The sequence below is a fragment of the Sceloporus undulatus genome, chromosome 1 (genome assembly GCF_019175285.1).
Source record: "Sceloporus undulatus isolate JIND9_A2432 ecotype Alabama chromosome 1, SceUnd_v1.1, whole genome shotgun sequence".
NCBI lineage: Eukaryota > Metazoa > Chordata > Lepidosauria > Squamata > Phrynosomatidae > Sceloporus > Sceloporus undulatus.
In genome coordinates this window covers 132,445,501-132,472,855 of record NC_056522.1, presented here as the reverse complement: position 1 = coordinate 132,472,855, position 27,355 = coordinate 132,445,501, and the positions used below count along the sequence as shown (strand labels likewise).

The window sequence follows — 27,355 nt, the reverse complement described above, 5'->3', positions numbered from 1 at the left end:
ACTCAAACCATTACGCCATGCTGTAAAGTAAAGGTAAAGGTAGCCCCTTGACATGAATTTCTAGCCATAACCAACAATAGGGAGCGGTGCTCATCTCCATTTCTAAGCCGAAGAGCTCTAGCATGGTTCAAGAACTGCTCTGGTGGTCATATGGCCAGCATGACCCCACCAAATGCTGTTGTCTTCTCATTGAGAAGTGGTACCTATTTATGCACTTGCATTTGCATGCTTTCAAACTGCTAGGTTGGCAGAAGCTGCGACTAATGACAGGAGCTCACCCCATCATGCAGCACCTAGGCCTCAAACTGCCAACCTTCTGATCTTCCGGTCATCAGAAATGGCATCTTAATCATAAATATGAATTAGTTACAGAGGCATAACTCTAGGTTATTCATCTGTAACTGCAATAGTGAATCAATCAAACCCTCCTTCCCTCCCATCTTTAATTTTGAAAATGCAGCTAGAAAATACAGGAAAACCTTTGCCATTTTCAAAATACTATATACAATTTATTATATATATAATGCAGTAACTAGCTTTTCTCGATTATTAGGTGATCGTGGGGGGGGGGGTATTGCAATTTTTTAACATTAAGCAATTGCCTTGAGTATGGGGAAAGGCAATTTGCAATTTCTGAAGAAGAGCCTCTAATCCATCTTGTGTATCAGTGGCAATGAACTCTTCAATAATGGCTGATATGAGTAATTTATCACATATATGAATACTTAGTTCTCTGAGAAACTAAGATATTTTGCTGTTGTTCAGTTTCTGTGAGAAAAAGGACAGTTGTTAGTTAGCCTGGGAGTTAAGCCTCACATGGGAGATATCTAAGAATAGGAAAAACATCTGAGGAAGCAGGATTACAATGAAGAACAAGGATTTAGTGGCAAGGAGATTAAAGGAACGGTCACCATAAGTCAGAAATGACTTGAAGGAATATAACGCACACACAACACACATAAAGTAGACAATTGGGAATAGTAAGTGGACAATGAGGCTTAAGGAGAATGGCGGAGAAAATGGAAGGGGCAAGAATTGATTAGTCTGAGATGGCTATTTGAGCAGTTAAGGTATGAGGTTTTATACCCATGAGAAACAAATGGCAAGGAGAGTGGCTGAGAAATGGTAGGTGAAACTGGAACAGAATTGCTGGGTAGAATACTGTCCAGAAAAGTTATGGATAATGAAAACTGAAGGAGGGAAGAGACAGCTAGACTTGGACAGAAATATATGGCCTATAGACAGAAGGGTTTGTGCATTCTGGGTGGAAATGATGTGGGAAAATAAATGAAGAGGGCATAGAGGTGCCCTCATGTGATCTTGCCTAGAAACCCTAAGGGAACAAGGACGGCCCAGAAACTATGCATGGAAGTTGTAGGGCTGAAATTCACATCTTTGTGTGCTTCTAGTTAGCATGGATCATATATAGTAGGTAGAGTTTTGTACCTATACAGGAGAGGGTTTTTTCTCTCTCAAATCAACCAATCAATCCTTATCGCCACTATAAACATTATAGCCTTCTCCTTTAATTAGCATGACCTTTTTAGAATCCTCAAAAAGTGCGACATCTTTCATTTTACCCCTGAGTTCTTGTCTAAAAAGATCTGAGGTAGCAATACTTACTCTTCTATCCAATCCAAATCCTCCAAAATAGCAAATGCCTTCATAATTTAAGAGAGTATATTTTCTTCCTGGATCCAGATCTTCCAAGAGAACTAGCTCCTCATCAAAGTACACTTTAATGAGAGTCTTGTTTTGTACAATGGTGACAAAATGCCATTTTCTGCAGCATAGAGACTTGCTCTGGTGAATTAGAGGGATGGCAATTCTCTCTCCGAGATTTACCACAACTTTCAGCATTCCATCCTCAAGTCCTGCTGCAAGAAAATCATTGTCTTCATCCTCAGCCTTTCCTAGCCATACCAGTAAGCCATCCATATGAGTCGTGGTAAAATTAAAAGATATTCTCGTGAATCTGAGGTCCCTTGTTTTGTAGTGGGGATCTACATATCTGATGTATGAGTTACCAGTAAATTTTGCAGTAAAAAATGATACCTGTTTTTCACACCAGAAGCCTGACCAGCCCACTCTACATGCACATGTGTATGAAAATGACACAGGGTTAGGCATACAAATCCCCCCATGTAGACACTTATTGTGAGAACAGTAAGTAGATTGCTCACATATTTTCCCCATCCAGTTCTTGGGACACAAACAAGAAAAGCCAGAGTTTTCAACTTTGCATTTTCCATTATTTTTACACACTCTGTAGCCACAAAGTGTTCCATCACAGTCACCTACATTAGACCCATGTTTTGCTCCATTCTCAGTTAGCTTTAGTTCTCTGCCATTGACAAGAATCTCTCGAATGCATCCAGTAAATCCAGTGGGCTCATTCTGGATTGCCATGGGATTCACCAAGTTTAAAGAAGACACCCCACCAACGTAGAAATCTGTACATACATCCAGGGCAGTCATGCCACTGCTAGCCTTCTGGGTTATATTGATGCCACTGAGATCCAGGTAGCCTTCATTGCCAACTCTTCCTGCTTTAATTAAATACCAAGTGTTATTTGAGATGAGTACATTTTGAAAGGTCTGCAAAATGACTGTTCTGTCCCCAAGGTTGTAGCGTAGTTGTACATATCCACTGGCTAAAGAGATACTTAGGAAATCACCTGAGAAGAAAGGGGGGAAATAACATTTTAAACAGTTTATGAGCAGGTCAAATGTTTATTGACTGAACAAATAGACAGTGGCCTTGACATTGGCTGTGGCCAGGCTACACAATTAATGCAGTTTGATACTGCTTTAATTCTCATGGCTCCATCCTATGGAATCCTAGGATTTGTAGTTTTTTGTGAAACCAGAGCTCTTTGACAGAGAATCCAAATGCCACACAAAACTACAGACCCCAGGATTCAATAAAAACTACATACTTCAGGATTCAAAACTACTGACCTCAGGATACAAATGAGTACCCAAATTGTTGGGGGCAATTAGCTTACACTGCTTAGACACTGTTAGTTCAGTATGAAGCGTTATATAAATGAAGCTATTGTTGGTTTGTCAATAACATTGAGCAATGGCAGTTAAAGCAGAGTCAAATTGCATTAATTCTGCAGTGTAGATGCAGCCATTGTAAAGAGCCTGACTTGTCACTCACCAAGACAAATGCCAGCTAATAGGGCTGGCTAAGTACCAGGCAGCAAGAACCAAAGCCTTGGTAGTCCAATCAGATATAGCTGGAATGTTGTGTTTGGCCTGTGCAAACTGAAATAGCCTCCCTCCCTTCTTTAAAAAACAACAACACCAGTGCCAAATGGGATGAGAGGAAGAATTTTTATAAACCAGCAAATACAGAACAAAGGAATGTTCTGACTTTAAAACTGAGCAATAAAATCTATAATCTTGAACAGAATGTATTGGAGCAAGTCTAGAAATCTGAATATTTTAAAATCCAACAGGGAATAAGTGGACAGGCAAAGTTGCCACAATCCAGTTTTCTGAAGAAATGCCCGTGTGTGGCCCTTGCTGTGGCAGTCAGCTCCTAGGTGTGGGCAACCTTTATTAAGGTTTACATAATGGTCAAAGGAAATTGTTAAGGCTTAAATGGTTGAGGCTTACATAACAGTGGCTAAAGGAAAGGCTTTATATAAGGTGCTTTGCAAACTAAGCAACAGAAACTCCTTTCATTTCTTTTGGCGGCTGCTGGAAATACTCCTGGGCCTTTCATCACTCTAAATCAGTCTGTTTTGACAGGCTTACGGAAAAGCAGACAGAATGGACTCAGTTTTTTCCTTTCCATCTAATTTCTTTAGGGCAATGTGGTTTGACTAGGTAACATGGATGTTATGAATTGGTTAGGGAACTCTACTGATGTGAGACTTGTGACATGGACGGAAAGAAAGTGTGATTGAAATGAATGCTTATGGCAAATTGTTCCACAGAACTGTTCCTCCTGGAACTTATAAAAGAATTGGCTTATGTTTCTTTCACACCTAGTTAAAAAAACACTCGTGTTTTAATACAATAAAAAGTTTCATTTGCTTCAACAGAGGTAATTTCCAAGCAAGTGTGGCTAAAAGTGCAATCTTAGGTGCAAAAAAAGGCCAATGCGATTTTAGGCTTCATCAATAAAAGTATAGTGTCTAGATCAAGAGAAGTAATAGTGCCACTGTATTCTGCTTTGGTCAGGCCCCACCTGGAATATTGTGTCCAGTTCTGGGCACCACAATTTAAAAAGGATGTGGAGAAACTGGAGCATGTCCAAAGGATGGCGACTAAAATGGTGAAAGGTCTGGAAACCATGCCCTACAAGGAACGACTTAGGGAGCTGGGGATGTTTTAGCCGGAAGAAGAGAAGGTTAAGAGGTGATATGATAGCCCTGTTTAAATATTTGAAAAGATGTCATATTGAGGAGGGAGCAGGCTTGTTTTCTGCTGCTCCAGAGAACAGGACCCGGAACAATGGATGCAAGCTACAGGAAAAGGGATTCTACTTCAACATTAGGAAGAACTTCCTGACAGTAAGGGCTGTTTGACAGTGGAACACACTCCCTCAGAGTGTAGTGGAGTCTCCTTCCTTGGAGGTCTTTAAGCAGAGGCTAGATGGCCACCTGTTGGGGATGCTTTGATTTGGATTTCCTGCATGGCAGGGGGTTGGACTGGAAGGCCTGTGCGGTCTCTTCCAACTCTATGATTCTATGAAAACACATTGTTGTTTTTAGCGTGACTGTGAATAATTTCACGTATGCATTCTGGGTTTGTTGTTCACACTATGGAACTGTGAGTTGGGTTGCTCACACATGTCAACACTCAAATAAAGATGGAGTTGATGATGTAAATTTATTTGAAGCACATTAAAGGCATGCAGAGTTTTATCCTGATTTATCCTGAGTGTATTCGCATTGTTTATTCACACAATCAAGAATCCTAATCTTTTAGGAGAACTTGAGAAACTTGTGGATAAACTGTCAGAAACTCCCCCCCCCGACATTGATGGGTTAGATGAGTTTTTTTGGCAGCTCCCCCCCCACCCCAACTTAATAAAATGTATTCAACATGCATGTGAACAACAAAGATTCAACCCAGATTCTACCTGGATTATTTTCACCATCTGAATAACCCCTTAGGTATAAAATGGGCTACTATTATTTTACTTTTGGTAAAGAAAGAGATAAAAGCTGACACAATCATGAAGCAATGCTTCTTTTAAAGTTAAGTGGATTGGCTCAATTGGTGTGGATGTGGGAGAGTGACAACTTCACCCTTTTTTATTGCTTTTGCATTAGTATCTTCATTAATGTCAGCCTTAATTTCATTGCCACCTTTCAGTGGCTGTTGGGCTTATCTATGCAGGGTGTTGGACAGGGTGGTGGCATACAAGTTTACTTTGAAAGTAGAAAGCAGTGGTATGGGCATGCCTCTGGAGGGGAAAAAAGCATGTAGATGGAAGAAGCACCTCTCTTTTCTTCCTCCAACATAATTTTTTCCTTATGTTAGTGTGAGAAAATCTCGTGTCCTGGTTCAAACTGAAAATGATGTACATTTAAGAGAAAGTACTGGTTGTGATCATGTAAATATGTCTACGAGCTTCTTGTAGGGCTGATATGAAAATGTGCTGTGGGAACAGCTTAGAGCCCCCAGGTCCATTTTTAAGTGCCCTCAAAACCCTCTAAGGGACATTTTGGGGGGGGGGGGCTGAGGACAGATCTTTTTCACAGAAAATGACCTGCAAGTCATCTTCTGAGTTGCTTCCTCTTAGGAAAAAAGTCTCAAATTGCTTAAATGGCCCAGAGTGGGCCAAAATCTTGAAAAGTATACTCCCTATACCCTGGAGGGATTTGAGGCCAATTATTTTATGAACGTCTGTGGAAAGGGTACAGTTCTCTGAGGTCCTCTGGGGGGCGGGTCAGTACTGTCCTAATCACTGCTCATCCATGCTTTACAGGATATCTACATGACAGTCATATTCAATAATGATCATCTATGCATTCTCCTCTTCCAACTCCATTTCACCACAACTACATGTCCCAGCTAAAGCAAAGCTTCTTTCTCCCATTTCCTTTTCCATAAGCAGTCCAAATACTTTAATAACACTGTTACTTCTCTGCTCTGTTATTGTAATTCTCCTTTCAAAGTTCACTGGCAGGAGAAAATTTGATAAACCCCTTTTGCTGTTCTGCAGCACTTTCTTATCAAGAGTGCACTGTAGCTGTACTACTCCTAAATGCCAAGACCCAACAGCACTGCTGGTGGAGGGTAAAGCTTCACCAGTGTTGAATAGGCTGAATCTCCATGTTCCTTGGTTGTGCAACACACCTTGAGAGGGTGCATCCCTACAGCCCACTAGTGGCTGATGGAGTAAGGAGATGTTTGGGTACCATCCAGCTGCAGTTGGGTAGCTGGGAAAAGCAAAGAGCTGTTGGCCTTCTGGACCTCCAGTGTTAGACTGCACACAAACAGCTGTCACCTTTCCCCATCTGCTCAACTATGGTGGCCTCCATATCCTCAGCCCATAGGAGTGCATACTGGTGTCATCAAAATCTTTTGCACCAGGAAGGAGGACATCACACAGGAAAGTAAAAGACGGCCTTTTAGTAGGAGGTAGTGGAATATCCATCAAGATGTTTTGCCAACATAACTAAGGGTTGGTCAGTATATCCTCTCTCTCTCTCTCTCTCTCTCTCTCTGTAGTTAGACTTACTCTGACTTCTTCAATACAGTATATGCAGAACAACAGGACATTCCAATGGAGTCTTGTCTATTTGCTTTGATCATTTCCCCTTGTTCTTGTAACAGCATAATGCAAGCCCAAACTCTGCCTCTTACCTGATCGTGGGCTCAAGTGCTGGGCAGTGTAAAAGAGGATGCCATCGCTGGAAAGGGTCTGGAATTGCAATTGGATATGAAACTTGTGTCGAATATTGAAGGAATCAAATGCCATCCAAGATGATTTCTTGCTACTGAAAGATGCATCGCTTATGGACAGGGCTACAAAACAGAATAGAAAGTGATCATGTCTGTTGAGAATTGGTGACAAATCACTCTTTTGGCACTTGTGATGCAAAGCATAATATTTTCTCAACTAGTATGCAGGGTTGGAATGAGGTTTCCACAACCAATATAGTCATGCTCCCCTAAATATAAAGTTTGGATTTGCACTAGCTTCTGCAATAAATCCAGGGTGAGCCAGCTGTGTCTATCACTACAGTTTTTGCTATGCAGCTGCAATGCTTGAAAGTAACATTTGCAGTCATATGCCATAAGTGATACATGGCAGTGGATGTAGACTTTTCTGCATCACCATATGGTTAAATGTTTGATTGTTTGTGTATAAATCACATCTCCACTCACCAGGCATACAAAGCAGCATAAAAAGTTTAAAACCACAACCAAATGCAATAAATAAATAAATAAATAAATAAATAATAAATAAATAAATAAAAAGGGATGAAACAAAAAAACCACAATAGCATTTAAAAGCAGCACTAACATTAAAAAGCAACAGAACATAATGCAATATTAAAAGCTTGTCAGAATGTAACAGCTTTTTTTGCCCATCTAAAACAAAATAAAGAAGGAGCCAGTCCTGGTTCCTTCAGAAGGAAGTTCCAAAACAAGAATGCTGTAAGTGAAAAGGCCCTGACTGAAGTGCCTATCTCTATATGATGGGACATATATAAGGAATCTGGTGATGATCATAACTGTAAACACATTCATTTGGAAAGATGCAGACTTCTAGCTATGCTGGTCCCAAACTATTTAGGACTTTGTATACCAAAGGCTGCACCTAGAACTGTGCCCCCAAAGCCAGAATGAGTGTGTATGTGCCTTAAGGTCGCCTGTCAACTTGTGGTGATCCCATGAATTTCACAGTGTTTTCCTAAGCAAGGAGTAAAGGTGGTTTTGCCAGTTCCTTCCTCTGAAATACAGCCTACAGCAACTGGTATTCCAGTTTTCTAAATTAAATATATCTATATAGACATCTGCCAGCACAAAGGATGGTGAGGTACTTCTTAATGGAGTAATTCAATTTTAATTAAAAAAAAAACAATTATAACCATGCTCTAAACCAGTGGTCCTCAAACTTTTTCGGGCTACCATCCCCTTTCGTTTTGGGCAGCAACCCTAGCACCTCCCCGGAGCATATTTTTTGATATTAGGTCTGCTGTTCTCCATATAGTCATGCTAGCTACATGACCATCTCTGACAATACTATCTCCCTTGGCTTAGTAACAGTGATGCACACTGCCCCCTACAATTGGATATTATTATTATTATTATTATTATTATTATTATTATTATTATATTTATTGGTATCCCACTCTCCTCTCAGAATTGGGACTCAGAGTGGCCTCATAATACCAAGCAAACAAAACCCCCAAAACAGAAGGACCATTTACCTTTATGCCTGCAAAATCTATTTGAAAAGAATATGCTAAACATTTCTTGTTATCTGACTGTACTTATTTTTACCTTTGTCAGACCTTTCCCACTCTACATGCACTGTTTTACAAATTAAAATAGGAGTGAGCCAGTGTTAGGTCTGAGTACAGAAAGTGCTAATGACAGCCATCTGATTTTTTAAAATAAAAAACTGCTCTCCCATCTCTAGTAGTATTGCTGTGTTATTGAGTGGGCCACAAAGGGTACTTTGAACACATTGTAAGAGATTTAATGTACAGTAGTGGATTTTAATGCAATTTAATTTAATTCAATTTAATGGGATTACATGGTAATTCCCTATTACCATGTATGGATGCAAGAGCTGAGCAGTTGAGAAAGAAGATAGGAAGAAAATAAATTCATTTGAGATGTGGTTCTGGAGAAGAGTGCTGAGGATCCCGTGGATAGCCAAAAAGACAAACACATGATCCCTAGAGCAGAACAAGCCAGAAATCTTCCTGGAAGCCAAGATGACAAAACTGAGGCTATTGTACTTTGGACATAACATGAGAAGGCACAACTCAATGGAAAAAAAATAATGCTAGGGAAGGTGGAAAGAAGCAGAGAGAGAGGAAGGCCACATGCTAGATGGATGGACTCTATTAAGGAAGACATGGGTATGAGTTTACTAAGCAAAGCAGTGTAGGACAGGGATTCTTGGAGATGTCTTATCCACAGGGTCACCATGGGTCGAAATTAACAACAACCACAGAGTGGATTTAAACAATTTTATTTTGCTTCTTTAAAAATAAATTGTAGGAGGGCTCAGAAACAATAAACTTCAGTGCTAGTAGTACATTGCTAAATGAAAGAAGAGTTTAAGGTGAGAATCCCACTGGACCAATTAGAATGATGAGACTGGTGTTGACTTTGAGAGTACTGTTGCTGAAATAAATTCCCCTTTCCCTCTTGCACTCATTATTTTTTGCTAGGTGGCCTACAAAACACTTCAGTTCACCAGTCTTCTCCTTGCCTTCCTCTCCTATCATTTGCTGTTGTCATGGATGCCTCTCTCTCTAGGCAATTCTCAGACTTCTCAAGTCCCAAATGGCTTCTTTGTGCTTTGAACATATCACATCCTGAAACTTAATTGTAAGAGCTTCTTTTGACAATATTTGACCACCACAATTCCCCAAGAATCTTGAGGTGAACAGCAAAGCACCATCCTGGGATACATAGAAATGATCTCTTCTTCTTATGGTTAGATGTAAGATTTTGCACAAAAAGAACAAAAGAAAACAACAGCTGACTATCCCCAAAATGCAATTATGGACTGTGCTTATTGTCCAGTCATGGACTATAGCAGTTTGCCTCCCAAATATGCCAATCTGGACAGAGAGAGACCCTTAAATGTAATTGTGATTAAGGATTTCAGAATATGACATCTACTGAAGAACCTGATTCAGATGGCTATTAACAGATGACCATTAAAACCAACCAACCAACCAACCCACCAGAACTGGACAGAATTCAGAGGTGTCACTACAAGAGAAAGGGAATGAGTGCATTGCGCTTCAACAAATGTTCAATATTCATGGTTCAATATTGCAGAGACAATTCCCTGGACACTTGGTCTGCTATTTTTCCTGGGATGCCTAAACTCTATTTCTACAGGCTTAGTCTAAGTAAGGAAATGCTAGAAATTTGGGGAGTGAAGGAACTGTTAATTTTGGGGGGGCAAAATTCTTCTTATTGTGAGGCCAGGTCCATTTGCGCTCCCATAGCTACACCCCTACACAAAGTCCACTATTCATTGGGGGAAAAACTGTTATTTTAAAATGTTAAAGGCAGGAGCTGCAACCCATTTAAAAGGTGAATTATCTCTCCTGGAGGCTTCCATGAAAGGCTATTCACTCTCCATTTTTCAGTTGAAGAAAGGGCAGTCTGGGGCATCTGGAAAGTCACAACCAGCCTTGGGGACCCAATGCTGCCAGGACTGCATTTTGTCCATCTCTCCTTTAAGGAATCCTTTGGCATTACTCTTTGTTCTTTAACAACTGTAATCACATGGATACAAATTAAGAGCATGGCCCACCAGTGAGAGTCAGCATGGTGTAGTGGTTTGAGCATTGAGCTACAGCTCTGGAGATCAGGGTTCAAATCCCCACTTGGCCACAGAAACCCTCTGGATCAGTAGTTCCCAACCTGTGGGTCGGGACCCCTTTGGAGGTCAAGCGACCCTTTCACAGGGGTCGCCTAAGACCATTTGAAAACACATATTTGTATGTAGCAATGAAAATAATTTTATGGCTGGGGGTCACCACAACATAAGGTACTGTATTAAAGGGTCACAGCATTAGGAAGGTTGAGAACCACTGCTCTGGATGATCTTGGGCAAGTCACACTCTCTCAGCTTTAAAGGAAGGTAAAGGCAAACCTCCGAACAAATCTTACCAAGTAAACCCCATAACAGGGTTGCAGTAGAGTCACCATAAATTGGGAATGACTTGAAGGCACACAACAACAGCCAGTGAGATTCCACAAGAACAGTGTTCTCAGGCAAAACCTAATAAGAATGTCTCCATATAGAGTATGCATTTTATAATAGGAACTGTTCCACTCTACCCAACTCATCTACCTAGGGCATATGCCAATCTGGCACGCTCATCCATAATTAGAATAAATATATTTATATAATTATACAAAACTGTTTTTTTTATTTTATGCTGACTCTTTGCCTCCACACTGTTCCTGAAAAATTGGTCCCTAACAAAGAACAACAACAAAAATACTTGGAAGGGAGACAGTGAGGGAGCACTATTTGCTGTAGGATATATTTCAGAGGAAGAAAATGACAAACTACTTCCAAGAATCCCTTGCCTAAAAAACCCTACAAAAATTCATGGGATGACAGTAAGTCAACAGGTCTCTCCCTCTCACACAAACATATACCAGTTTAAACAACACCTCACACATCGGGGATAGGTCCACAACTATGCAAGGCAAAGAGAGTTATCTATCAGTTAGTCCTCACCTGACCCTCACTCTTGGACCAGCTGTAATTCATCAGTACTGTATAACTAGGGAGCATGGATCAAACCCACTTCTTCTTTCCTTTTTAGTGGGATGACCTTTAATCTACTATCTCACCATTGTGGTGATTTATTGTCCTGTTTAGGGAAGGGCATTTTAGAATTGTAAACTACAAGCTCCAGAATGTCACAGGAGGTAACCACAGCAGTTAAAGTGGAATAATAGCACTTATAACAGTGTAGGACAGTATTGTCCTAAGTCTTTGTTCCCTCCATTCATCTTACTGCATTGGTTCAGCTCACTCAAATGATGACCACAAACAGCCACAATGTGAAATGATGCCAGGGAAATTCCTTCATAAGAGGCAAACTGGGAATTCTTCCACACAGGGGGATTTCCCAACTGCTGACTTTGGGAATTAGATTGACAAATTGGCAGCCTACATGTATGGGAGTATAGGCCTACACCAATATAGGATTAAATCAGAAAATTAAGTAGCAAAATCCAGTTCAGAGGTTGTGGCTAGTAGCTTAAATAATAATTGTTCTCTATAAAAGTGCTATTTTGAACGAGTTATTTTGGTTGAACTTAGATTAATTTAAGGATTTGTTTCTGAATGACATTTCTTGCATTATAAAATAAAGTGATTAAAACCAAACAACTAACACTGGAACTAGTCTAACAATGAAAAATCACCAATAAACTGTTGAAGTGTAAATGTTTAAATTCAAGAAAGTTATTGCTGTTCCAGTAAGAGTAGAAAATAGTACAGTAATAATAAACAGACCACATGAATAATCAATTAAAAAAACAAGATTTATTTTTTTTAAAAAGTCATTTGCTTTAAATCTTAAAGCCTGAGAGAGCTAGGAATTGGAGGCACTGCTTTGCAGTGGTTCCATTCCTTCCTCTCAGGTAAATTCCAGAGGGTGATGCTCAGGGACAGTTGCTCTTCAAAAACAGATCTTAACTGTGGCCTCCCTCAGGGCACCATCCTGTCCCTGATGTTATTCAACATCTATATGAAGCCGCTGGGAGAAATAATCCGTAGACATGGAGCGGGATGTTATCAGTATGCTAATGACACCGAAATATACTTCTCCATGTCTCGGTTATCAGCAACGACGACAGATGGCATTTCTCCCCTGAATCAATGTCTTGCAGCAGTAATAGACTGGATGAGGGAAAACAGGTTCAAGCTGAATCCAGACAAAATGGAAGTACTTACAGTAGAGGCCCACAAACCAGGTATCGGGCTGCAACCTCCAGTCTTAGAGGGATTCATGCTCCCCTCAAAGGACTGTGTTCGCAGCTTAGGGGTGCTTCTCGACTTGTTGCTTCAGATGAGAAATCAGGTGGATGCAACGGTCAAGAGTGCCTGTTATCAGCTCTGGCTGATAAGCCAGCTGCGCCCTTTCCTGGAGCCAGGTGACCTCAAAACTGTAGTACATGCAATAGTAATCTCAAGACTTGATTTTTGCAATGCACTCTACATGGGCTACCCTTGTGCCTAATCCGGAAATCTCAACTCGGACAGAATATGGCAGAGAGATTGATTACAGGAACAACTAGGAGTGACCATATTACACCAATATTGAAATCACTTCACTGGCTTCCTATTAGTTTCTGGGCACAGTACAAGGTGTTGGTTATCACCTTTAAAGCCCTCCATGGCTTGAGCCCAACCTATTTAAGGGATCGCCTCATTCCGTATAATCCGAAACTGTTCTCAGCTTCAGGTGAAGGCAATGGCAAACCTCCTCTGAACAAATCGTGCCAAGAAAACCCTGTAATAGGTTTGCCTTAGTATCACCATAAGTTGGAAATGACTTGGAGGCACACAACACACACACACAAATTAATAATAATGGTTATAGAATACCTCTTTGATCAGAGATTTCTGGATACTAGCTCCTGGAGAAGAACCTTAAGAAAGGGCTATTTGCTCTCACGTCCTGCTTGTGGATGTTTCATTGGCATGTGGTTTCCCACCATGGGATGCTAGCCTACACAGGTCTTTGGTCTAATCCTGGGCATGTCTACATGGTCCAATTACACCAGTTTCTCTGCTCTCACCATGACCTGTCTACATGATACAGAGCCAAAGCCCTGATTTCATCGTGGACTGTCTTCAAGAGAGAAGGCCAGTTTCACATCGAAATCTCTCTGTCCCTGGCTAAAGCAGTGTAAAAAACAACAACAACCCCTCTCCCTTTGCTCTGGATTTTACAGGAAAATCCAGAGCACTCTTCACTGATGTCAGGCAAATGTTCACTCCTGTGTGCTCCAGCGATGTCACCATGAGTCGTTCCCTCTGAGATCACAACAATGTGCGCAGCCATGTGACTGATGTTGGACATATAGTTTCTGACCTCAGAGGGAGCAACTTGCAGCAGTGCTAGGTGGCACAGTGGGATGCCTGTGTAGACATCGGACCAGTTTCACTCTGGAGTGTGGAGATAATAGGGGGAGGCTTTGAGGCAGCTCTGGATCCAGAATACTCCAGGAGCAGCCCAGAGAATTCTGGCCAGTGTACACCAGCCCTTGATACTACTTTGTAAAGCTTTTTTATTGTAGAAATCCTTTATTCCGGCATTGTATGTATTCAATGTATTGTATGATAGACAGTAAAGGTGGACCAGCATGGCATAGTGGCTTGAACATTGGACCCTGGAGACCGGGGTTCAGTTCTCAGCTTGGCCATGGAACCCACTGGGTGACCTTGGGCAAGTTACACTCTCTCAGCCTCAGGGAAGGGCAATGGCAAACCTCCTCTGAACAACTCTTGCCAAGAAAACCACATGATAGGCTTGTTTTAGTTTCGTCATAAGTCAACCTGAAGGCACACAACAACAACAACAACAAGATATCCCCAAATGTCTATTTATAATCTAAGAATAAGCATACAATTCTAGCAAAATCTTTCATTAAGCAGTTTATTGTCTTGTGCTGCCATCTAGGGGGTGCCATTCATTATGACATTGTGCCAGGATTATAATGATATAAACAATATTATTTGCCAGCTATTTTTTTGGGGTGTGTGTGTGTGTATAAAATCCCTGATACCTTCCCCTCCTTAAAAACGTATTAAATCCAATGCAGAATTTAGAAAAGAAAAAAAAAAAAAGTTAAAACTGCCCAGAAGGTCAACAACTCACTCAGCAAAACAATCAATGGGAGCAGCAGTATCTTAGTGTTTTTCTGGGGCCGGGTTCTCTATTAGGAATGGCCCGCTGGATGAGATCCGTCTACTTACATCCTTAGACAGCTCTAAAAAGGCTGTTAAGACAGATCTCTTCCAGCAGGCCTTCCAGAACCGAGAACCCGGCCTCAGAAAACGTCTGGGAAAAGATACTGCTGCGCCCATTGATTGTTTTGCTGTGTGATGTTGTGACTTCTGGCAGTTTTTAACTTGTATGTGTTGTTTTTTCTTCTTTTCTAAATCCTGCATTGGATTTAATACTTTTTTAAGGGGGGGAGGGATCAGGGATTTTATATGTTCTGATTTTAACTTTGTTAGTGCCCCGATTGTTCTCAGAGGGGCGGATACAAATAATATTATTATTATTGTTGTTGTTGTTGTGGTTGTTGTTTCAGGTTTTTTTCCGGGGAGTAGGTTGTAAAAGTGGTGTCATTTTGTTCACACAAGGCAGAAACCCCTTTCATCCTGCACAAACACCAAACCCGAGTTGTGATTTTGCTTCCTCATGGTATTGTACAAAAGGTTACAGTCAGTCCTTCTTATCAGAGATTATTTAACAGGATCAAGCATCCACGGTTTGAAAATGTTCAAAAAAGTATAAATTCAAATACAAACCTGATTTTTCCATTTTTTTTAAGGGACACATTTTGCTAGCATTATATTAATGGGACTGAGCATACACAGATTTTGTTATCACAGGGGATCTTGGAACCAAACCCCAGCGTATAACGGGTCCACGTACAAAGCATGCAGAACTTTTTATTTTGGCTGTGTTGGTGCCTGTACCGGGTTGCTTCTTCTGCTAGTTATTGTACCCAACTGTTAAGATGCCCAAATAAGCTGCTTCAGGTCTCTTGGAGGTATGCTGTTAATGATGCATGCATCCTAAGAACCGGAAGCTGCACCAAGCTGCATCCAGTGCTTAGGATGGAGTGTGGCTTTGGCGCGATTTCTGGATTCTTAGACCCATGCATCATTAAAGAGCATACCTCAAAAGAGACCTGAAGCAGCTTATTTTGGGCAGTCTGAACAGCCCCAAGATATAGAACCTTCTAAAAACGAGTTCTTTTCAGTTTACCTACACTGGTCTTAACACTAGTTTTTTTAAAAAAAATCCATACACTTGTTTTCCTTCAGTCTCCCAATTTGGCGAGGCTAAACTTGATCTAACTTGAAGAAAACACAATCTTAATATCATGTTCTGGTACTTGTGCATGATGAAAAACAAAAACTGGCTTATGTTAAAAGGGAATGGCTGGGAACCTGTTGGTCAGTCCAACGGAGTAAACCCATTGAATCATCATACTTCGCAAGCAATGTTCTGACTAGCAGGGACAGTCCAAACCAAATCTGCTGCCATTCCACCTTTTCAGCTGCTTTCAAACTGACTCAGTTTCCCTTTTCTTCTCCTCCTTTCCTCCTTTGTCCTTTGCTTACTTCAATTGCTGCAAACTTTGTTCAAAGTGCAAAAGTAGTTTGCAAATGAAAGAAAAGGCTCATCTTCAGCAGGGGAGAAAGGAGAGAAGGAGGCAGAATCATAGCCTTCCCAAAAGATTTGATTCCTTGTGCATCTAGAAGGATTTAACTAAATTTTTAAATTAATTAACCTTGTGAATATTCCTTCAGGTCATCTCTGGCTACACTTGGATTGTCAGTTCGGGACCATTCAAGATCCTAGTGTTTCCAAGCCAAAACCTGACAGCTAGGGATAGCATTAACTACAAACTGCAGTTGTTCACAACCTGTCATTTAGACAAATAAACAAACACAAATGCACACAAAGAGAATTTATGTGCCTGCTTGAAAATTAAGAAAGAAATCTTAACTAAAGGGGCTATTTCCAGATCAAGGTGAAATGAGAGATTTATTCTTTCTCACTTGTTTAGGGAGATGGGATAAGGAACATCTAATCCAGCATACTTACATTTAGCCAGAAGGAAGATGAAAAGCTGAGCAGAGGGTGAGCCCTGGCACCACTACAACTGGAACGAGGAAGCTAACTAAGGAAATATTTGTATTTTCCTAATGAAAAAGCATGGAAGCTTCCCTTGAGAGATTCCAATGCTCTCTGCCTAACAAAGGGGCTGTGTCCTAACAAGGGATGGAGACATTTTGGATCTTAGAGGAAGTATGTTTTTGGATTCTTTTAATTGTAAGCCACCTTAATTGTCTTTTGACAGAGAGACAGGGTAAAAATAAACTTTATTGTTGTTGTTGTTGTTATCATCACTGTTTTGTGGATTTTGGATGTTATTCCCTGGAGCTGAGTCTACCAAAATTGGAGAATTTGCAACCTCTTTTCTCACCTAGATATGACCCATGAAAACTGGAGAGTCAGGACTCAGCCCTAACATTTGGCTACAGCCTACAACCAATGGTTCCCAACCGTAGGTCTGCCATTGTGAAGTCAAAGTCTTTCATGGCCAGCATCCCTAGTTTTTTGTAGGTTCAAATATCAACAAGTTTATTTTTAAAAATGAAATTACTTTAAAGATTACAACCAACCCTATAGCACAACATGTTGCTGTTGTTGTTGCTATGCTGCTGGGTGCCTTCAGGTTGTTTCCAACTTCCAGCCTCAGTTCATGAGCAAAACAGCAGCCATCCTCACACAAATGGAAGACCTAAGTTTTTTGTGGGTTTTTTTGGCTATGAGGCCGTGTTCTAGAAGAGTTTATTTCTGACATTTTGCCAGCAATTGTGGCTGGCATCTTCAGAAAATGCTGGCATGGAAGAGAGTGGGGTATATATACTGTTGGTTGAGAGGATGTGATTTGCATGTTAATCTGTGTCTTGTTCTGTTGTTGAATGGCAAGGCCTCGGGGTGTCTATTTAATTAATGATCCATTGTCTTCTGGGAAACCTCCTCACCCTGGGTGGTTTTCATTTGCATTTGCTGGGTCTAGATTAACTTGTAAATAGTTTCCTCTCAACCAACAGTATATATACCCCACTCTCTTCCATGCCAGCATTCTCTGAAGATTATTTTTCCTAATCAGATTTGGATCCTTTAAAATTAGTTTGCCCTCCTCTGTCTTGAATACATTTCCTTTGTGTGCTGCCCTTGGCCACCTGGCAAAATTCGGCTGGTATCTCTCATTGCTTAGTAGACCTCTTTTAATCTAGCCTTCTTTCTGATTTGTATATCCTCAGGTTATTCTGTAATTATTTAATTTCCTTCCTTCCTTCCTTCCTTCCTTGGTAGTTATTACTGCATGACAATTTCCTACTTGGTTGGGCCATACAATGCTCTTCTTAAACCCACTATAAATCTAGGAATGCTAAAATGTTAGGTCTGGATAAACAGTTAATTTTTTCCAAGTCACCATTCACTAAAGAAAACTGTACTTAGAAAAATCTCATGACAATTCTTCGTGCTGCCAGTGAAGGGGAAATGAGGGTCAAGGATTTTAAGGCTGACACAGTAGGCCTTTTCATTAGGAATTCTCCATTTCTCTGCTACTTACGCAGAATTTTATTCATTGATGAGGGTTACTGAAAGAACAACCAAGAGAACATATTTCCCCCTTGCCTATTCCTATATAGGTCAGATGGGAGGAATTTGAACTTGCTGTACATCACATGAGGAAGCAGAGTGCCACTAATTAATGATGTTAAGTGCTGCTTCAGTTATTTACTAATGCAAGAAGCACAGTTGGTTTTGCACCCAAAGGGTACTGTATCTCTAAAAGCCCCAGTAGAGAAATAAATGTACAGGGCACTATATCAATAATGATGAGCACAGTGATTCATTTTAATTTAGTAAAGTTAATATCAATGTAACGGTAGCAAACTCATCTTTTTAACTATAGAGGTCCATGGGCCCTTTCACACTACATATGATAGCACTATGATTTCACTTTGATTCCCACAGCAATGTTATATGGAATCCAGTTTGCAATTTAGGAAGATTTTTTTTTTTTGAATTCTCAGTTTTATCACCTCACCAAACTATAAATTCTGGGATTCCATATCATGTTGCCATAGCATTTAAATCAAAATGCCATATCTGTGTTGTGTGAAAGGACTACTGGTTCAAAATTAGGGGGTTTAAGGCTGAACCAGAGGGAACCTGGGCTGGGGCCTTTTCACAATACACAATTAAGGTGCTATGCTTTTTCATTAACTGCAATGGCAGCACCCTCTAGAATCCTGGGATTTGCAATTTAGGGAGGGACACTGAGCATTCTCAGATAGCTCCTCTAGTTCCTCACTAAACTACAAACCCCAGGCTCCATGAGATATTGCCAAGGTAGTCAAAGTGTGATATATTGTTATTGTTCTATAGCGTGAAAGGACCCTATGCATAAAGCAGCATGGGAACATGGTTTCTTCCCACCATGGCTTACCTGCCTACATTTTCTCCTTAGCTGGGCTCATGTTCCAGGGAAAATAGTGCATACAGTGGTACCTCGGGATACGAAATACCCAGGTTACGAAATTTTCGGGATACGAAAAAATCCCATAGGAAAACATTGTTTCGGGTTACGAATGTTTTTTCGGGTTACGAAAAAACTTTTGGTGCTTTTTTCGGCTTTTTCGCACGGAATCGCGGCTTTTCCCCATTAGCGCCTATGGCAATTCGGCTTACGAAGGCTTTTCGGGTTACGAACGGTGCCACGGAACGAATTAATTTCGTAACCCGAGGCACCACTGTATTGGCTTGAATCCGTTTGGTTAGTCTTGATATACAGTGGTACCCCGGGATACGAAATGACTGCGTTACGAAATTTCCGGGATACGAAAAAATTAGATAGGAAAAACCTGTTCCGGGTTACGTTTTTTTTTTCGGCTTACGAAAAAATTTTTGGTGCTTTTCGGCGCTTTTTCGCACGAAATCGCGGCTTTCCAGCGCTAGCGGCTATGGCTTTTTCGGGTTGCGAAATCTTTCGGGTTACGAACGGCGCCGCGGAACGAATTAAATTCGTAACCCGGGGTACCACTGTATTGGCCCGAGACAGATGGGCCTAAAAGCGCCATGCTGGTACCATACAAGGGTTAGGGAGCGCACACAAACCACATGCTCCCTAACCCTAGTTTGCATGGACCGCCACTACAGCCCAAGCCAGCCAATATTTGTATGACTGAAGCAAAAATATTGTCTCCCTGGACCACTTGAAGAACCTTGTCAACTTTCTTTTGTGTTAATCTTTGAAACTCATCCAAGTAGATGTGACTAGCAGGGCCAAGAATGGTTCTGATAATGGATCTACACTCATAGAACAGGATGACTAAGAAAAGCAGATGTTTTGGACTTGAATTAGCTCTTTGTCACTCTTGTGCCCTCCACATTTTCCAAGCTAACAGGCACTGAAATCTTTCAGCTATTGCATATGACTTTGCAGGTGAAGCTCCATTTGCTTCTTTTTTCCATCTTAAGGACTCAGGCAATGAATCAAGGATTCTATTATTTTGTTTCTTTCAGGAAAGGCACACACCCACACACGCACACACACACACATCTCTCACTGTACTATTGCTGGAACAGCAAAGAAAAAAAGGTAAAACAAAATTTTTGGGGTGTATCTCTGGGCTCTAAAAAGAAACAAGAGTTCTCACAATATAGCTCTTTCAGTTTTGCTGGGTTTTGTGGGTTTTCATTGCCTCTGCATCTATTCATTTCATTCTTGGTGGGGCATTTATAGTGATTTTTTTGGATCTAAATTATGGCTATTCCAAAGGCTTTTTTAAAAAAACCAACAAAACAGACAAGGTGTGGTTTGCTGAGATGGTCCTACAGTTTGAATGGATTTTTTCTCATATCCGTTTCCCCCCTTATTGATATAGTGCTGTAGTGTAAAGTGCGATTTCATGGATCCACTGCACATTGGAGGATCCTTCTAAAGCTTTTCCTGTAAGCAGCAGACAAGACTTGCCTCTGAGAGCAGAGTGCTTTTTTCTGGGGGGCGGACAGCAAATGCGTTAGGCAATGGGCTTGAGGTTTTCCTAGGAGTAGTAGGCAAGAGAAATACACTCTGCACTCTCAGGGTCGAGTCTTGCCTGCTGCTTGAAGTGAATGGTGCAATGGACTTTGTTCTTGGTGGTGGGGTCAGCTATTAAGATACAAACACACCTTTTTACACTAAAGTGTTGTTCCCCTCAGCAGCCATAGCTCTCAGGAAATAAACCCATCTCTCCAAGTACTAGTGCAACCAACACCAACCCTCCTCATACAACACAGGTGTAATATTCACCCACTCTTTCAACTGTTTTAAATTATAACTAGAACTCATTAATTCTATGCGTGGTTGAAAGAGTGGAGCACACTTTGAATATATGGGTTCTGGGTATAGTTTTATGTTATTTTTTAACTTAACTTTGTGGATGTCTTTTTGATTTTCTAGTTATTAAAACTCCACCCCACCTCTGTTTTTTCTATGAAATTTGACACCCTGACTTGAGATTAGATTTGTGACTTGACTTGAAAGTACCTTGCAAGAACTTGAGATATGACATGAGATATGTAGGTAGAGACTTGAGACTTGATTTGAAATTTAGGTGGGATACAGATGGGGAAAAAGGGATGTCAAGACGCCACCCCTTTTTGCCCCTGACGAAGGCAGCAGCAACCAAATGGCATGGCCTCCAGGAGCCCTCAAATGAACCCACTCCTGGTGGGCTCTTCTTAGGGTGTGCGCACAGCACCATTGACACCCTTGTGTGTGCTGATGACATCCATGTGGTGCGGTGCCGTTTAGATGCTGCACTGCATGTACGTCATCATGATGGCCCCGTGTGGATGGGGGCGAGCCATTATGGTAGAACTTGGAAGTGTGGGGACGCGCCACTCTCCTGAGCCCAAAAATCGGTCCCAGGATAGTGCTTTTTGCCCGTCTGTATTGGGCCTTAGAGTAAAAGACTTGAAAGCATCACTGGAAAATAGTCTGGGACAACAGGAATGTTGAATATTTTACAAAAACATAATTTCCCAACACATTTGCCTTGTCTGGAGAGGCTTTATATTGACAATCTTTGACACATACCTTGTTCGCAGTAGACCCCAGTGGTCCCTAGTGGACAATGGCAGGAGTATCCATCAGGCAGGGGGATGCAAGTGGAACCTTGCCTGCACCTGTGTGGAGGGTTGTGCTCAGGATCACACACAGAAATTGTCTCTGTACAGAATGCTCCCTTCCAACCAGTGGGGCAATGACAGCTAGGAGATGCACAAAAAAGGAAACAGAACATTAGTAAGAAGCATCTATTTTTTATTTTTTTATTTTTTTTGTTACTGGTAAACAAAAATAAAGGAGCCCTGAGGTCCTTTGCTTCTAAAGAAAAGCAATTATGAAAATGGAGAATTTGGGGCAGAGAAGCCATAATGTTTAACATTTTCCTTGCTCCATTCCTGCTTTCACCCCTTAGTCCTTCCAAACAGCATTTCTTGATATAGAGTTCAAAAATACAAATTTTGTCCTTGTAGATGTAACCCCTGTGAGTATTGTTTTGGCCCACTGGGTGGAGAAAGCCTAAGGAAGAGGCTGCATTTGCTGGTTGAGCTCTGAAGGAGAGGAAGAGCTGGAGCTGGAGAGGAGTTGCAATTGCCAGGGCTAAGAAGGAAGCCCTTTTCATCTTAAACAAAGTACTGGGATTTTATGTTGTGTATTTATGTTGTGTGGGAAAACAAAAGTTCTTTCTTATGTAATTTCTATAATACATTTTGTTCTCTTTTGTAATATTTATTTAAAGCTTGAAGGTGGCTCAGCGGTTACGACATTGACTCTGATGACTGCAAGATTGGCAGGTCAGCAGTTCGAGACTCAAGCACCCTGTGACGGAATGAACTCATGTCACTAGTCCCAGCTTCTGCCAACCTAGCAGTTCAAAAGCATGTATAAGTGCAAGTAGATAAATAGGTACCACAGTGGTGGGAAGGTAACAGCATTCTGTACGGTCATGCTGGCCACATGTCCATGGAATCATTTTTGACAACACTGATGGATCGGGGTCTCAGCTGCCACAGCGGCAGCCCTGAGGCCCTGACCCGCCGCTTTTCCAGGCCACGGGGAAGCGGCAAAAGGCCGCTTCTCCACGGCCTGGAAAGGGGAGTCCTTGGGGCTTCAAGTCCCAAGGACACCCCAACAGTGGCGGGGAAAGGGAGAAAGGGGCCGCTCGGCTCCTTTCTCTTTGTATTGCTGGCACGGCCGTTTAAAGGCCGCGCCAGCAATACGTGCAGCCAAAGAAGCCTCCAAAATGGAGCTCCTTCTGGTGCCACTGACAGGGTGCCACAAGCACCCTTCAGCAGTGCCAAGACGTCATGTCCGTGCCGCCCAATTTGGAGGCAGCGCGGCCGTGACGTCGTAATGGTGGCGCCCATGTAGAAAGGGCTCTGGCATTACAACGCCACGGCAACATACTATGGTTGTGGGGCATCTGGAAAGGATGCCCTGAGGCAACCCTTGTACGTGTGCAGGCTGGCGCTTTGCGCCGGTCTGTACAGCACCACTGGCTCCGTCAGCTTAGTAATGGAGATAAGCACCACCCCCTACAGTCAGGCATGACTAGACAATCTTGTCAAGGGAAAACCTTTACCTTTTAAGTTAGCCCCAAATGTTGCAGGAATACTGAGCAGCATATGCAGAAGAGTCCTGCAGTCAAATCCTAGGACCATTATTGGATATATGAAACTTTTGGGACAGTACATATATTTAAAATATAATTTGTACTGTTGTTAAATATATATATTGAGATTTAAAGTGTAATTGTGTTTGCAATATTCAGTTATAGTTGGTCTCATAGGACCCAGAAAGAGGTACCCATTTTCTCTTGCTCCACTTCCTCCTCCCAGAGCTGATTGTCCTGATGTGCAAACTATACTCAGGATAAGAGGCTGCAGTTAGAACAGAATACGAAGAAACAGAGTGGTTTCCAATTGGAAAGGGAATTAGACAAAGATGCAACTTATCACTCAATTTGTTCAACTTATACGCAGGAATAAAGATTGGAGGAAGCAATATCAACAACCTAAGATATGTAGATGACACCATAATACTAGCAGAAAATAATAAAGACTTGGAACAACTACTAAGGAAAGTCAAAGAAGAAAGTGCAAATTCAGATTTAATGTTGAACATTAAGAAAACTAAAATAATGACAATGAATGATATTCACAAATTAAAGATAGATGAGGAGGAAACTGAAATAATTAAAGACTTCCCATATCTTGGATCAAGCACTGATAAGAATCATAGAGTTGGAAGAGACCACAAAGGCCATCCAATCCACCCCTTTGCCATGCAGGAACACGCAATCAAAGCACCCCAAACAGATGGCCATCCAGCCTCTAAAAACTTCCAAAGAAATTGCAGTCAGGAGAAGACTAGGACTAGGAAGAGCAGCTATGAAAGAACTAGACAAGATCCTAAAGTGCAAAGATATATCACTGAACACTAAAGTTAGGAATGTTCATGTCATTGTATTTTCCATCGCCATGTATGAGTGTAAGAGCTTGACAGTGAAGAAAGCTGATAGAAGGAAAATCAACTCATTTGAGATGTGCTGCTGGAGAAGACTTATGCAGATACCATAAACGGCTAAAAGGACAAACAAATGGGTACTACAAGAGTAAATCAGATCTGAACTTCCCCTAGAAGCCAAGATGACTAAGTTGACACTGTCCTACTTTGGCCACAGCATGAGAAGACACAACTCATTAAAAAAAAAAAATGCTTGGAAAGATAGTGGGCAACAGAAAGAGAGAAAGACACCAAATGGATAGAATCAAAGAGGACGCGGTCTTCAGTCTGCGGAAACTGAGCCAGGTTGTTGAGATAAGGATCTCTCATTCACAGCGTCACCAGAGGTCAAAGTCGACTTGAGGGCAGTTAACAACAACAATTTAAAATACCACTAATATAAAACAATAAAGACACTAAATAATATGATTGTGAGAGTAAAAATAAAATACACCCTGCAGCTCCCATATCCCTGACCGTTAGCTTCTTTGAGCTGAAATCCAAAATATAAGGAAGGCCAAACATTGAGAATCACTGCCCTGAAGAGCTCTGCTCTTTGTTAGACTGAGGCTGCTGCCCCACTGCAGAATTAATGCTGTTTGACATTTCTTTGACTGTCATGTGGAATTCTGGAGTTTATAGTTTAGAGAAGGCTAAATATCTCACAAAACTACAAATCCCAGAATTCCATAGCACTGAACAATGACAGTTAAAATTGTGTCAACCTGGATTATTTCTGCAGCGTAGTGCAGTTTTAGACAAAGGTTAGCAAAGTTATTTTTGGAGATTGCAACTCCTACAATCCTCCATCTGATATAGGGGATTCTGATTATGTTTGTTGTAGGATTCAAGGACTTATATTCCAAAAGGTAAATGCCAAGCACTGGAATTAGCATCCTGCCAGAGGGATACCTATGAAGGTTGATCTGGAAATTGTGCCTTGTGGTGTGCAAGCAATGTTTGAGTCACAATATGTTTCATTTCACTTGTTATGTGGACCCTTGTTATACACTGGGGTTTGGGTCCAAGATCCCCCATGTATAACAAAATCTGTGTATGTTCAAGTCCCATGAAATATAATGCATATTATATTTAGCAAAATGGTGTCCCTTATAAAAAAATGGAAAATCAAGGTTTGATATTTGAAATTTATACTTTTTTTGAACATTTTCAAACCATGTATGCTTGAATCCGTGTATTAAAAAATCTGTGTATAAAAGGGCCAACTGTAAAAGAGCTGTACTGTCTTGTTGAACTTATCGCATGGGCAAATAAGATGGCTTACCTGTTCCGGCTTCATTTCTGGATCCAGGATGCCTCCAGATGTTATCATAGCTAAATTGCCGCTAATCTAGGCAGCATGCCGCTGCCAAGATGCCTCCTGGGTCAAAGCCTCACTCAGCCAGCACTTTTTTGAAGTTGGGGAGTTTCCATCCGGGGACATCCTGGATCCAGAACTGAAGCTGGAAGAGGTCAGCCATCTTATTTGCCCAAGTGATAAGCTCTATTTAAAATTATTTGGCTTTATGCTTTACTCTCACATCTAAGTTGAGGCATCATCTCACCTGATAACAATGCATTTGTTTCTTAATGGTTTAAAGAAATCACCAAACAGATTCTGATGATATTACTTTCACCTGTTTAATACTGAAAAGGCAAATACTGCACAATGACCTCCCCCCGCCTTCATTTTTTACAGCAAGGGTGGCTGATGCTATGAACAAATTATTGAGATACTGTAACTGAAAACATTAAAACACATTGGTTACAGTGCGTTTCTCCCTATCTAGAGAATGTAGAGTTGATATTATGTTTATGTTTTTTTAAAAAAAACCAACAGAAAATGGTGTACAATGTACCTACTTAGGTCCCTATAGCAACAGGCTCTGCCATTTAGATACACAGCACATAAGATCAGAATGGTGGTTCTTTCATTGTGAAGCATTATTTCAAACAGTGCAAAAATCTCAGGAGAAAATTATTTCTAGGTGCTTAAAATGATGTCAGAAAACAAACAGGGATTCTCAGAGGAACAGAGCTTTTAATAGGGCAGAAGGAAGACAGAGATGGATGCTGTACTCCTGGGAATGTGAAATGCTACCCACATTTGGAAAATTCTCCCAAACAGACAAACAAAGAAACAATGAGGGCTTCCAGGAGAACGTGTACACATTCTTTGGGCCAGAAAAGAGCAATCTAGGAGAATCTGGGGTTTGGGGTCTGCCAAAACAGGCTTAGAAGGTGACATGCAGCCATGGAACCACACTTTGTACAATGTTACTATAGATATTAATACATAGACATCCATCTGTTTACAAATGACCTAACATTTTTGAAGACCACAGTGTAAGACAGCAAGTAAAGCATGCATTCTCATGCAGTGGCTGACTGCAACCTTTTAATACTTACTATAGGGTAGAGCCACTTTCCACACAAGTTCCTCCATTTCTGCATTTTATCAGTTGGCATGGAGACTCTTCGCACTGTCCTACATTGCGACCAGCATTGGGATGGCCTTCTGGAATCCCTGGTGCTTTAAACTGCTGAGCCCCTGCTGTGCGAACTTGAATGTCAAAAATGCACCCTGAAAAGAAAGAAAAAGAAAGGTTAAGCACTTAAAAGAAACAGTCATGACAGGGGTAGGCATCTTTCCACTTGTAGGATCTGGTTTGTTTTTCTTTTTGGTTACTAGAATGCCAAAGGCTACCACTCATAGTCAGCCACAAACTAGTGGTTCAGGAGGTGGAGTTAATGACCTTCTATTTCCTCTGAACAATGTACGCTGGCATGTATACACAGCTACCTGTGAAGGGCCATAACAAAACACACTGAAACTGGAGCAGAAGATTAAAGACAGCCAATTATTGATCCTAGTTTAAAGGGGAAGAACACTGAGGTTGAGAAATATGCAATTTGCTAGAGCTATCTTTCTGTGTTCTTGCTGAAGTACTGGCAGTTGGAAACCCTCAGAGATTTGCTGAAAATCAGTAGAAGATATATCTGTAAATTCAAATCTGCTCTGTCCACCACTGATTTGCAACACAAAAATAAAAGATAACAAGAAGAGTTTGGAAAGAACATTATTGTTTTTATAGGCAGTGCCAAGGTATAAGAAAACAGACTATAAATATAAGAAAAATAGAAGAGAGATTAAAGTCTTTAGAATAAATAAAGGAACGAGTGGGGGAAAACAGAAAAGAAAAACACAGCATACACAGAACTGAGACAAGAACTAGACTGAGGGATTGCGGTGGCTCCCTCTATGTCTATTTCT

The 27,355-nt window shown here is 41.1% G+C and overlaps 1 protein-coding gene across 1 annotated transcript; it reads right to left on the bottom strand.

Moving 5' to 3' along the window:
- Positions 1–58: 58 nt before the first annotated feature.
- LOC121920026 (protein eyes shut homolog) lies at positions 59–27,093 on the bottom strand. The gene is made up of 4 exons (XM_042447173.1): positions 26,491–27,093; positions 21,610–21,782; positions 6,835–6,996; positions 59–2,678 (listed from the first exon to the last, which is right to left on the bottom strand). Exons 3-4 carry the CDS (start codon positions 6,947–6,949, stop codon positions 1,486–1,488), a joined length of 1,308 nt encoding a protein of 435 aa, XP_042303107.1. The 5' UTR covers positions 6,950–6,996; positions 21,610–21,782; positions 26,491–27,093; the 3' UTR covers positions 59–1,485.
- Positions 27,094–27,355: the final 262 nt, after the last annotated feature.

Excerpts from the sequence above, each read along its gene's own strand:
- LOC121920026 (XM_042447173.1), bottom strand. The coding sequence starts at position 6,949 with ATGGCATTTGATTCCTTCAATATTCGACACAAGTTTCATATCCAATTG. Across the intron at positions 2,679-6,834 it reads GCACTTGAGCCCACGATCAG|GTGATTTCCTAAGTATCTCT; the intron begins GTAAGAGGCAGA and ends CTTTCTTCTCAG.